A 13,688-nucleotide genomic window follows, 5' to 3' on the forward strand; every position below is an offset into this window, starting at 1 on the left:
CTCGTTTCCACAGAAGAAACAAAAATGATGTTGACTTTTCAGTACAAAATATTCAATTTTCCCATACAAACTTTAAAGTTCAAATTTACTCATGCAAACGTTACTTAAAAACTCTGCAAAAAATCATGGATAAGTTTTGAACCAAAACGAAGCTTTTAAGACCCCAGGGTTTGAGAAATTAAAAAATGACCCCAAATCGACTCAGTCAATGAACCAATATGAAAAAAAACTGAGTTATCTTCTGCCCACGATACTAAGAGAAATCGTGTAACGTTTCATACTCCTGTCTACTGCAAACGATTGCAAAGATGTTTTCCATGTTTGGTAAAAATTTGGTTTCATTTGATCAATGAATAAATTTTCCCAATTGATTTGAATTTAAGACGTATGATGAATTTTTGCACTGCGACGTTTTGCACTGCACGGGATCATGCTGCAAAATAAACCAAAGGTCGCAAAACAACAGTTTGGCGTTTTGGTTCTGGCGACATTGTGCATTTTTTTTAGAAAATGCTTCGGAAAAAGTGTTAAAAAAATCGTTAGCTAGAGAGGTTTTAGCTATCTTCCCAAAACGTTGCTAAAGGGTGTCCACGATGAAATTGCCACACTATGAAATTGCTCTAACTTTTTAACCGTTGGGTAGAATTTAATGAAAATTTGGGTGGCTTTAATTCATAGTGCATTGTTTACATTCTGCAAGTTTTAAAGTCCTGTGATCAACACAGAAAATAATAAAAAGGTAAAATTTACCGAGTTAGCAAAGGTGAACGCTCGTGAAAGCCAAAAAAGTAACTTCTACCTCTTCGAGGTGAAACTCACCTCACAGTGAGGTAAAATTTACCTGAATCGAGGTTGGAAAAAATGTACAATTCACCGAGCAAAAAGGTGAATCCAAAAAAGGTAAATCTAACCTCGTAGCGAAGTGAAGTTCACCTGAATTGAGCTCGATAAAAAAGTATAATTCACCTAGAAAAAAAGGTAAATCCAAATAAGGTAAAACTTACATCGTAGCGAGGTGTAATTGACCTGGATTGAGCTAAACAAAACGGTACAATTCTTCTAAAAAAAAGTAACTATTCGCCGAACCCGTTCATTGAGGTTAAGCTGTTTTGTCATTCTAGGTACAAGTTTTGCTTTGTGCCTAATATGTGAAAATCGGAATAGAATGGTAATTACCATTAAGTTTTCTTAAATATCATTTAGTTGTGCTGGTTCTCGTCATAATACTATTGATTTTGTTTCAGATCGGCCCATAGAGCTTTGAGGTGTATTCCACGTCATCCTCCAGCCGGAAAAGCCGAACCTGATCGGATTAGTCGAACGGAGGAGGCCATGAATGTACGCAACGCAGGTGGATTCAGCGGCCATAGCGGCTCAGAAGAACGCGAAGCCGAATTACCAGTCCCTATTTATCTCCAATAAATATCATTTTTGAAAGAATTTTGTATTTTTTTAATTCTTATTGAAGAAAACAATCAAACCAACCAGCATTTACCTTTTAAATCAGTAAATGGGAAAACGGTATTATTTACTATTTTGCTAGGTGAATGCGAAAAAGGTAAAATTTACCTTTTTGCTAGGTAAATTGAAAAAAGGTATAATTTACCTGGTGAATGAAAAAAAGGTAAAAAATTCACCTAGCAAAAAGGTAAATTTTACCTTTTTTTTATTTTCCGTGAAAATTCGCGGAAATGGAGTCGAAAGAACAGCTCGTGCGTGATAAAATCTTGCGCTTTCATCACGAGAACAAGGATTTCGCGAGTGATTAAGCAGTTCGAGGAACGATTGACCACCGATCGAAAGCCCAGAAGACCAAAAATCACAACCGCGTAGTTGGGGCCTTCAACCAAAACCCGAATTCCTCCTTTTCGGATGTGGCTAAGAAGCTGCACCTAAGTCGAAGTTTTGTCCAGAAGGCCAAAACTAAGGCCTTTAATCGCGACGAGAAGCAGATCAAGTCCGCCAAAACCCGTGCCAGGAAGTTGTACTTCAACATGCTGACGAAAGTTGAATTCTGCATCATGAACGACGAAACATATGTGAAGGCCGACTTCAAACAGGTCCCCGGCAACCTGTTTTTCACGGCCAAGGATAAGTTCAGCGTTCCGGAGCATGTCCGCACTCAGAAGATGTCCAAATTTGCGAATAAATTCCTGGTTTGGTAAGCCATCTGCATGTGCGAAGGCGGAGTGCACCTTTCGTGACCCAGGACACGATGAACGGACAGGTGTACATTAAAGAGTGCCTCCAGAAGCGACTGCTTCCTCTCCTGAAGGCCCACGACGGCCCAACGATCTTCTGGTCGGATTTGGCCTCATGCCACGTGCTGAAGTGGTATGCGGACAATAAGGTCAATTTCGTGCCGAAAATGTTCAACCCTCCCAACACTCCGGTGCTCAGCCCCATCGAGAAGAATTGGGCGATTATGAAGCAGCACCTTCTTGAAGACCTAAGGTAGTGAAGCCAGTCGAGGAACTGAAGAAAGAATGGGTTTACATGGTAAAAACGGTAGATTCACAGATTGTGCAGAATCTTGTGGCCGGGGTTAAAGCCAAGGTCCAGGCATTTGCGTATGGACTTTAAATAAAATACGAGTAAAATGGTAAAATGAAGTTTAATAGTTATTTTTCAATCCCTGAAAATTTGATGGCAATCGGATGAAAACTCGAATTTTGCGAATCAATTTTGTGTGTGGCAATTTCATTGGACACCCTTCAGCATGAATTTATTCTGCTCGGGATCATAATCATACGGTCCACAGGAAACCTTTTCAAATTTCACGAGTTTCGTTACAAAACAACAGATGTTTCCGAGATCCATCCGAGTTTTGTAACAATCCTGAAATTCCAAGGAATTCTGTTCCTTGAGTTCAGGAGCACGGACAAATTTAGGATGTCGTAAATGTAAACTTTTTTTTTAAGTTTTACTAACGACACTTTACCATCCTTATGGTAAAAATTTATTAAACCTACAAAAATATATCAAAACAACAATCAAATTAAAGAAGACAACAGTTTCGAACCTACAGGTGAAACAGCCGGTTGTATTGCTAAGCTGTTTTTTTTTGTTCTGCAATTTCAGCTGTTGAAAATATAGGACGAAATTCTCCCGACCACTGGAGAACAGATCAAATGTGGATGATGTAGTAGAATATTTATTTAGATTCAATAGATTGATATTTGCTATTACGCAGTATTCAATCTTACGCAATAATCGGTTCCGATTACGTAATTTTGAATCAAAACGTCCTCAAGAAAAATGTATTCCCATTATCTCTCAATAAGCGATTCCTCAAAAATTCTTTCTTCGAATATCCTTCCTTCAGAGTCAGCGAGACAGCATCATAAAAAAAGGATTGTCGCGCTATCTGAGCCTGAGACTTCCTGGAAATGTCAGTCAGAAGGTTATCAATATTGCTCTTCCGTGAGTAATTGCGCAACTAGTTTATATTTTACCCGATAAATCCGCTCCAAACCCACTGTCCCAGTATGACGTCTACTCTTGGTATTCGAGTTCAGGGAGATTCCCCTGCTTGAAACGGTGTTTGTGTGAATGGTGTCGAAGTATCCATACAGCCACATGGTCACCTTGTGTACTTACATGATGGGCACACACACACTCACCCAAAAACGCAAAACAAGGCAGCCAGACCGAGATCGCTAGATAGCTCCGCACGTGTCTCGCCCATGTCTCTTCTTCCGAGCGACGACGACGACGACGACGATGATGGTCTTCGACGTCTCGCCTTTTGGTTTCGTTGGATGATTGGCTTTTCACATCAGTCGTATACCCGACGAAAATAATCAAAACGTCAAAATTATTTTCTCTCTTTCTGCACCAGGCCAGTGGGTTTTTCGTCATTTTCGGAATAGAAGTGCCACTTTTACGTACGTCTGCCCCAAGAGGTTTTAGGATCTGTGAAAATTGTGAAATTAGAGGTGAAAATTTCGTTCGTTCCGGATTGACGGTAGTTCCGATCGGTTCTGTGAGGTTTTCCGTTCTAGGTGGAGGTAAATTTGGGTTCCGGGTAGTTGATTTGGGTGGTGAAAAGTGATTTTTCCACAGCAGTTAGTGATCTAGCCCAGAGTGACAAAATCGGTAACAATCCATTTTGGCCACGGTATGTGAACTTGAAAAATAATAACAATACCACCAACACGACACGGCCTGCGGATGGTGAAAACATCGAAGAAGAATCGCTGGCAGCAAATTAATAAAAATATAAGAGGATGGCCATTCGGCAACCAACCAAAAGCCACCAGGGCGAAAATCTTGCTGCTGCAATCCAAAAGGAAAAATAGTGAGCGCGATTGGGTAGAAGAATCAAGAGCAAAAGTGCACTTTCGCAACCGATATGGACTCAGATGGATGTGCCACACCATCAGCAAATTTTGAAGACGTTGTCGGATAACATCTTCTCGCTCGAGGAGGAACAACACCACCCATCATCATCGACGACGACGGAGGAACCAAAGGCAGGAAGAGACCCAGAGCAAAAGGCCAAGAAAATCTTTTCTTTTCGGCTCATTTGCTTTATTGTTCTGAACTTCTGATGACGATGGACGAGTAACACCCGAAAAAGAAAGGTACCTATCTATTCAAAGTTGTTCTGCAATTTTCTTTCCCAATATTATTTTGTTGTGTTTGTTGTTGCGAAAATAGTTTATCGATTAATCGCCGCGACGAACGTCGACTCACGGATGATGGTGTGTCACCTTTCTAGCCTCCCTTATTTTTTTTCTTTCCGAGTGGCTTTTCCTTTTGCAGAAGACTTAGGGTTACCATAGGAGGGTAATTTTTCTTATTTTTCCCAATTTTTTTCATGATCAAGTCACTATTTGCTGAAATTTCTTTAAAATTCGGCCAAAGGCATTCCGAAATTGGGTTTTGCAACCTTTTGATTTTTTAAAATCGTAATGAAAATTTCAAAGTACAATTCAAACTTAAAAATATTCCATTTGAAAACACAAACTCAAATCATAAATCAAACTCCGATTTTAATTTACTTAAGTTTCTAACTTTTATGTTCATATAAAAAAAAACAAACCTAGAATTCAGTTTAAGATAATAAAAAAAACACTGAAATTCAAGGCTTCACCAGCTGCAGCTCAATATCTTGTAGACACGTTGGACCAGTGTGGAAAAAAAACAAATGATTTTTTCAAAAATATCGGTTTTTTTTTTATTTAAATTGGATTTTTTTTTATTTAAATAGGATTTGTTCTATAACCATTCATTTTGACACCACTGCAAGTTTGAAGGCTTGTAACTTTTTTCAGAAGCTTCAAAATACAAAAATTTCTTCGGGGACCCTAAATGAATTCAAAAGTTCTTCAATATTGCATCGTTACTTTTTTTATGGACGAACCCTGGAAGCCTGGACAAAAAAACTCCCTTTTCCGACTTTCGGTGTCATTTTGACACCACAAAAGTAAAATCTATTTAAGTCGTTTGAATTATTATGAACTTCATATAAAACTTATATCAATAGAAACCTTGTAATGTCAGTAAAATATGTTTAGAACATTATATACAGCTAAAGTTACAAGTTTTCTCGTTATTCAGCATGAAAGAAAAAAAATCCGAAAAAACATGCCTCACGAAAACTGCTGTAGTTCATATGTTACACGTTCAAAAAAATATTTGCCTTATGCATATGAAAGCTGAAGTTAATGCCTACATCATGAAGACAAGAAATATTTTTTTAAATTTTTTTTAATGAAATGGTCACAAAAAGTTCAAAAAAGTGGTCTAAAAAACCTACTTTTCATTCGATTGCTAGTAAATACTGTTTGAGCGATGGTAGAGCTTTAGAAAAAATATGACAACAAACTTTATTAAAATTCTAACATTTTGCTGTCTTTAGATTTTTGATGCAACAAAAATTGAATTTACTGGAATTTTCCAAAGTTCACTACTTTGCGCGATTTTTTTACAAATTGAAATTTTATCTGTTTTTGTGGTCCACCGTCAGGTTGTACTCGGATTTTCAGTGCTTTTACTTTGTTTGGACCAATCAAAAGTATATTCATTGGAAAGCTAATTTAATCTACATTCTAGTGAGATGCAACAAATCACGCTGTGAGATTTCACAAAAATATTAAAATTATAAACGTAAAATCATTCCTGAATTTCTAGAACTACAAGCACCGCGTCCAGCAAAACGTGTTTGTTTGCTCTCCGAGTAGGTACGGTGGGTGGTGATTTGGGCAGAGAGCGAAGCCGACAGACGAAATAATGATGCGTGTCGTGACAAGCAAACGTGAACTACTATCAATAGAAAATTTCCAACCAAGAAACGTACGACACGCATCATTATTTCGTCTGTCGGCTTGGCTCTCTGCCCGAATCACCACCCACCGTACCTACTCGGAGAGCAAATAAACACGTTTTGCTGGACGCGGTGCTTGTAGTTCTAGAAATTCAGGAATGATTTTACGTTTATAATTTTCATATTTTTGTGAAATCTCACAGCGTGATTTGTTGCACCTCACTAGAATGTAGATTAAATTAGCTTTCCAATGAATATACTTTTGATTGGTCCAAACAAAGTAAAAGCACTGAAAATCCGAGTACAACCTGACGGTGGACCACAAAAACAGATAAAATTTCAATTTGTAAAAAAATTGCGCAAAGTAGTGAACTTTGAAAAATTCCAGTAAATTCAATTTTGGTTGCATCAAAAATCTAAAGACAGCAAAATGTTAGAATTTTAATAAAGTTTGTTGTCATATTTTTTCTAAAGCTCTACCATCGCTCAAACAGTATTTACTAGCAATCGAATGAAAAATAGGTTTTTTAGACCACTTTTTTGAACTTTTTGTGACCATTTCATTAAAAAAAATTTAAAAAAATATTTCTTGTCTTCATGATGTAGGCATTAACTTCAGCTTTCATATGCATAAGACAAAGATTTTTTTGGACGTGTAATATATGAACTACAGCAGTTTTCGTGAGGCATGTTTTTTCGGATTTTTTTTCTTTCATGCTGAATAACGAGAAAACTTGTAACTTTAGCTGTATATAATGTTCTAAACATATTTTACTGACATTACAAGGTTTCTTTTGATGTAAGTTTTGTTTAAATCGGTCTAACACGCCAAAAGTTATAACGATTTGAGCTTGTGGTGTCAAATTGACACCACAAGTGCTGATTAGGGTAATGAAATCTAATGCGGATGAGGGATAAATTGCATTTGATGGAAATATTTAAGCATCCGAAGGTTCTTCATCATGTGATAAAGCTGAGTTGTTTGACTTAGCTTTATAAAGGCTGCATAAGCGTAACATTCATAATTCATGATTTTTAACATTCAAAGACCAATGTTTTTAGAACTAAATTCACAACGATTTGACTTTGTATCTAGCGACTCAAAACGATTGACGATTGCCTTTGGAAAGTTGTGTCAAATTTCTTCGTAAGCTTACTCCTTTGTAATGTATGTTTTTTACTGTCCCGTCTAATTTTATAGTTTGAATACAATTTCTTAAGTTTTTTCTAATTTCAATAACCAATGTGCGATCCCTTTTAAAGGTAAAGGTAAAGTAAATTTTTGAATGAAAATGTTATCGAAATTCATCAAACACTTTTTATAGACGGACTACGAGTTGGGATTTAGCACGCAATCAGCCTTCTTTTTCTCTTGGTTCAGAGATATTAAAAGATCAAACAAATAGATTAAATTCCATTTCATTAAAAAAACATGAAAAATCAGATGATTTTATAAAAAAATGAAAATTGATTTCAGTTGGCTTGAGCGGACATTGTTTGGGTTATTTAATTAATTATTTGATTGAAATGTCAACTTGCCAAATTTTCAATCAAAATGGACAAGCATTCGGAATTCTCGTCAATCTCAACTTGCGGAATATCCAATAGCAGCAACCGGATCATGACATTTACGTAAAAAAGAAACCATAGAAACAGCGATGTCTAGTTCATAGAGTCTCTCTCAAATTCTAAAAGGTGGTTGGATTTTTAGGGTGAGTCTTTAAAAAATAAATACAACATTGGAGATCCCTTGAATTCCTAAAATATCCTAGAAAAATTCTTAAAAATGACAAAAATTCAACAAAGTTCTTATTCAAAGTTAAGACCATTTCCCAAAACCAAAAATACCGGTTTTAGACGGACATAAAACCGTTATTTGGTATTGGAAAAATAGCCCGGTATTACCGGATTTGCCTCCAAATGCTTCCGCTTTCCTTCCTTAGTCACCGATGTTGTTCTGGTTCCTGAGGATAATCTGCTAAACTTGTCAGAACTTCGATCAAATATAGTAAATATTGAAATGTTTTGTAGGTCAATCTTCAGCAAATAGTGAACGTCATCATAAACAGCCTTGATTTGGAAAAAAAGCATTTCATCGTGTCCAAAAATCGCTGCCTCTATCACAGAAAACCACTTGACAAGCTGTCACGCATTTCTCTGAAAATTACATGAATTTTATCCATGCATTCAACAGTTATTTTCAAAAGAAAGTGGTGATTTTTTTTCCGGTACAGTACAGTTACTGTGCTGCTGGTTTTATGAAAAATTGTTTCTGCCATCTAAATAAGTAGGATCAGCTTACTGGATAGTGACATTCTGCTGTACTCTTGTCGAAATCTGGGTGTTTTATGCATTTTTTGTCAAAGTGATCCGTGATGCAGCATGTTGAACAAGCAAAAGTTGTAGCATCTTCCTACATTTTTTCCTTCGATTTGTTTGTTTGTTCGTTTATTTATTTAAACTGTCCAAGTATAGGTCCAAATGATGAATAAAAATAAAAATAAAAATTGCACAATATGTACATCTAACTTACGATTTCCCAATTTTCTTATAACATTTCTTCGGAAAACATTCCTCGAAACGTCGAAGTCGAAGAACTCAAAAAAGTGGTTGAATGTTTTCATAACACCGATGAAAGCACTATTGGCTCCGTAGTTGTTCAACCGCATTTGAAGGTCCTGATTTCTCAGTCTCAGTAGTGGGGACACCAGACAACTGATGCGTATTCGAGGATGGATCGAATTATGCTGCAATATAGGCTCTTCTGGCGGTACACGTCCTTGAAGTCCCTGGCCACCCGAAATAAAAATCCGAAGCTTCTAGAGGCTTTATCGACGACGTAGTTCGTAGATTTGTGTTTTTGAACTCAAGCTTACGGTCGAGCATTACGCCCAGATCATTGATAAAGTTCACTCGCGCAATGGACTCATCTCCTAAGAAGAACTCCACACAAAAAGGCTACCGTCTTTGTGAGAAACTGATGACTGCACATTCAGCGATTCAAAGACAGGCAGTTGATGTCACACCAGTGTGCGAATAGACGAAACTCGTTTTGCAGGAAATCAATGTCGTCCTGACCGTTTATGGTGTAGAACAGTTTAAGATCATCAATATAGTTATAGCAGCATCGTTAAAATAGATTGAGAAGATGATCGGTCCTAAGTGACTACCTTGGGGCAGACTGGAGGAGGCAGAGAACTGGCTGGACAGGAAATCTCCTGTGCGAACTGTCAATTTACGTCTATGTTAGGTAACTGCAGAACCAGCCAAGTATAGGTCCACAGAATCCTAAACGTCCAAGCTTATCAATGGTGATATCGTGATTCACCAAATGCTGCTGACAAATCGGTATAAATGGCGTCGGATTGCGATTTAGCAGCAACACTTTCGTACACAGATAAAGGTCAACATGTTAGTTGTCGTGGAGCGTTTGGGCAAAAATCCATGCTGATCGGTTTAAAAATGTTGCTTACAGTACTAGAAAATCGGATCCACGACGACTTATTCTAACAGTATGGAAGTTGCACATAATGCGGAAATTCCTCTAAGGAGTGTATCGAAAATTAACTATAAATTTATTTGGGCCTTCTACTTACTAACGCGCACAACTGTGCTCACCTGTATGTAGCATCTTGATCTGTCAAGAGTGAACCAGCGCTTTGTTTACGTTTGAAACATTCGTTTCTCCCAAAATGTCGCGAATTAGAAGAGAAGTTGAAATTCGTGTGTTGGACACTTTGATGCGAGAGAAGGGCATCTCGATGAATGAAGTGGCGAAACATTTCGGCATTCATCCGGCGAGCGTAAAATCCATCATCCACAAGTTCGGGGAACACTATACGTTCGATGATTTGCCAGGAAGAGGCCGAAAACCAGGACCATCTGACCCGAATCTGGACCGTGAGGTAATCAACCGGAATCGATCGATGTCCATATGGGATTTGGCGAAAAAAGCTGGGACATCGATCGGAATGGTACAGCGGATCAGCGGTACAGCAAAGCAGAAAGTGTCCAAACAAACGGCTTGTGTGGCAAGCAACCTGCTCCTGAGAATTGAAGTCGGCAAGTTTCTTTACAAAAGGAACAATAAATGCCGATATCTACCAAAAGGAGTGTTTGCGGAGCTTCGCCCCATAGAACGATATTGGGCTATCGTCAAGAGAATTTCCAAGAAGGATGGTAAGGCCAATGGCAGTTTTCAAGAAAAATTGGAATACTGCGGTCAAGAAGTGTGATCAATCAGCTATACAAAACCTATTGAAACGCGTCAAGTCGAAAGTCCGAGAGTATTACCAATAATAGTTTGAATCATCAATAAAATCAATACAATGAAAAAAATGTGTTTATAACTTATTTTCGGTGCACTCCTTAAAGTTGTTGATACCTCTCAGATTCCCCTTTTTATGGACCGGAAACATATAAGCTTCCTTCGACAGTGAAGGGCAGGTGTCTCTGTCCAAAGAAGCTTGAAAGATTAGTCCCCCAGAAGTCTGTAAAAAAGGCACTAATCGTTTTAGCAATGGAAGATGGTATACCGTCCGGGCCTACAGAGAGAGTTTTTGAGCTTTACGGCAGCTTTAGATATGACCACATCCTCTACTACAATCGTGCTTATGCAGAAGCCAAGTGGTGAAACATTCCTGACAGCACTCTCTACATGTTTTTGGGATGTTGAAGAAGTAGCAAAGGTATTCGAGAATTTTTTGAGAAAAGAGATCACTGATCCCGCAATCAGAGTTCGCAGTGTTGCCATCTAGAAACATTTCAGTTGGAATAGCATGTTCTATACGCTGACTTTTGATAGTGTCAGAACGAGTTTGGGTACTCGAGAATTTTTGAACAAAGAGATCACTGATTCTGCAATCAGAGCTCGCAGTGTCTCCATCCAGAAACATTTGAGTTGGACTACCAGGTTCATGACTTTTGACATGCTTCCAGAACGATTCTTGGTTGGACTTGAGGTTACGTTGTACTCGGAAAAGATAATTTTGGTAACAACTTTTACTAGCTTTTTCGTAAGCGAAATTCATTCTTGGGTATACATCCTTAATTTGGGAGGATTTGAGCCTATGATGATTTCTAAGTACACATCTCTTCGCCGTCGTTAGCCGACGCAGTTCTTTCGTAAACCAGGGAGTCCGCAAATTCTCGGAAGTCGTGCGCTTTGGCACGTGGCGGTCGATAACGTAATTTAAGATATGCGAAAAGGCTTCGGCCACAGCATTGGGATTCAATAAATCGAGCTGAGATTCTCAGTCGATGGTGGCCAGTATACGAAAGATGACATGGAAATCCGCTTTCTTGAAGCCGAGAAAGATAAGTGTTTTTCGACAGAAACATACAACTTAGTGACCTCGAGCATAACCAGTGAAGATGGTAAGCCTTAACGAACGGAGCAGGAGCCAAATGAATAGTCGGAACACTAGACCGATTGCTAGCAAAGCAGATATCCAACATACGGTCGTTTTCGTTTGCAACTCTGTTTATTTGACGCAAGGTCGCTATACACAGGGAGTCTAGTATGATATTCAAAGGCGCCGAGAATGTAGAGCGCACGGGATCCGAGTACAAAAAGCTACCATAGCTGAAACACAACCGGGTATATTGAAGTCTCCAATGACGAGAATATCATCTTCGGAGGCGCAGAGGGAGTTCACTTTGGATATGCAGCGAGAAAATGACTCCGTTGAGAGCGACATCTCGCGTGCAATCATTGGGCAGTTACAGCACGCATACGTAGAGTTTTCAGTTGCCAAGATCGATGCGGATCCACACAAGTTCCAAGTCGTGCCAGAAGTCATCGTTAAGTGCATGGAAATTGGATTTAACAGCAATTTAAACTCCATCTCTAGAAGTGGTCTTCTTGCTATTACGGAAACTGCGGTTGCAACGAAAAACAACGTAATTTGGTCCAACAATCTTACTCGAGATGGTACGGTTGTTCAGCCATGTTTCCGTGAAAGCGACGACGTCGTAGCAGGAACAAGAGCCGGTAAGCAGTAGAGGAAGACGGTCAGGAGGGCCATACTTGCCTGAGCTTACAGACTGGGGATCTCCACGTACGAGATCTCGCCAATAAGGACTCGATGCCCAAATGTCAGCAGCTGTGGGACAGCTCAGCAAGAGGAAGGTGGACTCATCGTCTGATCCCGCACATCGAGAGCTGGATAGCAAGAAGACACGGTGAAGTGCACTTCCATATGAAGCAATTTCTGACTGGTCATGGATGCTTCATGAAGTATAACTACCGGTTTGGACATGTGGCTTCGCCGTATTGCTCAGATTAGGGTGACCAAGAGGAAACACCCGAACATGTGGTGTTTGTCTGTCCGAGGTTTGCGGTGGTACGTAACAACATAGATACTTGCCATCTGTGGGCCCGACACGACAGCAGACAAGGTGGTGCAGAGGACGTGTACGGACTCCTACACTTGGCATGAGGTCAGCGATGTGTTCATCCGGATCATGACTGCCCTGCAGAGAAGCTGCAGTCAACGGCAGTCCGCGAACGGTGTAGGATGACTCCATCGACGGAGATAAGGCATCATCTTCTGCGTAGCGGAGGTCATGAGTGAGCCTCGAACGTGTGTAGGATATCCCACCGCCGGGGAGTATCCGAGTAGTGCCGCTTCCTATAGGGGAAACTACGGGAATAGGACTATACCTTCCTCGTACAGGACTTCGCAGGAAGAGGGGTAACCACTGTCGGGGGATACCCACGGGTAGAGAGGTTCTCGATGCCGGGCGAGCCTCTCGAGTCAGTGTAGGATGACGTCACTGTCGGGAAACATCCGAGTTCTAGCGTTCAAAGTCCCGAATGTGTTCCGAGAGAGGCGCGAGTCCAGAAAAAGCTTCAATCTGGCACACAACAGGCAGAAACAGACGTGGGCCGAAAATCAAAGGGTAGTCTGCCAAAGGTAGACTTACCCAATCGACGGGGGGCTGTCGAGTAGTGTGCGTCCGACCCCACGGTTTGAAGTAACAAAGCTAAGGCAATATCTTCTGCGTAGCGGATGCCGTGGCTACGCCGCGTTCGTGCGTAGGATGCTCCACATTCGGGAAGTATTCGAGAAGTGCGGTTAAGGATAAGACTTGAACTTCTTCGCAGTAAAAATTGTTGGTAAAGGGTTATTCCACGATCGGGGAATACCCACGGGTAGAGTGGCTCTCGACGCCGGGTTAGCCATTTGAGTCGGAATAGGATGACGTCTTTGTCCGATATCATCCGAAGTGTTGCAATATGTCCAGCGCGTGTGCTGTACCAGACATGAGTCTAGGATTAACTGCTCTCGATCGGCACACGACGGGCAAAAAGGTAGCAAACCTCGAATCCTGAAGATAAGAGGTCGAGCTTCGAGTCTTTAGAGGAGAGTTCAGGCCTCGAATCTTCAGGAGAAGAGGTTTGTGTGGTCAACCC

The 13,688-nt window shown here is 40.0% G+C and overlaps 2 protein-coding genes across 5 annotated transcripts in view; both read left to right on the forward strand.

The window, feature by feature from the left end:
• LOC129747495 (serine/threonine-protein kinase WNK1-like) overlaps positions 1-13,688 on the forward strand; it is a 130,660-nt gene that overhangs the window by 15,079 nt on the left and 101,893 nt on the right. Inside the window, exon 1 of one of the 4 annotated variants that reach the window (XM_055741744.1) lies at positions 3,789-4,010. The exons of 2 other annotated variants lie outside the window; for them this stretch is intronic. The gene's annotated coding sequence lies outside the window, so the exon portion shown is untranslated. Of the gene's footprint in view, positions 1-3,788; positions 4,011-13,688 lie in introns of those variants that run through there. One more of the 4 variants, XM_055741747.1, reaches the window with a different exon arrangement.
• Positions 4,365-13,688, forward strand: part of LOC129743210 (uncharacterized) — a 44,931-nt gene continuing 35,607 nt past the window's right edge. Inside the window, exon 1 of the mRNA XM_055735186.1 lies at positions 4,365-4,475. Within this exon, the coding sequence (XP_055591161.1) occupies positions 4,365-4,475 (111 nt within the window). The remainder of the gene's footprint in view (positions 4,476-13,688) is intronic.

This window comes from Uranotaenia lowii, chromosome 2 (genome assembly GCF_029784155.1).
Source record: "Uranotaenia lowii strain MFRU-FL chromosome 2, ASM2978415v1, whole genome shotgun sequence".
NCBI classification, from domain to species: domain Eukaryota; kingdom Metazoa; phylum Arthropoda; class Insecta; order Diptera; family Culicidae; genus Uranotaenia; species Uranotaenia lowii.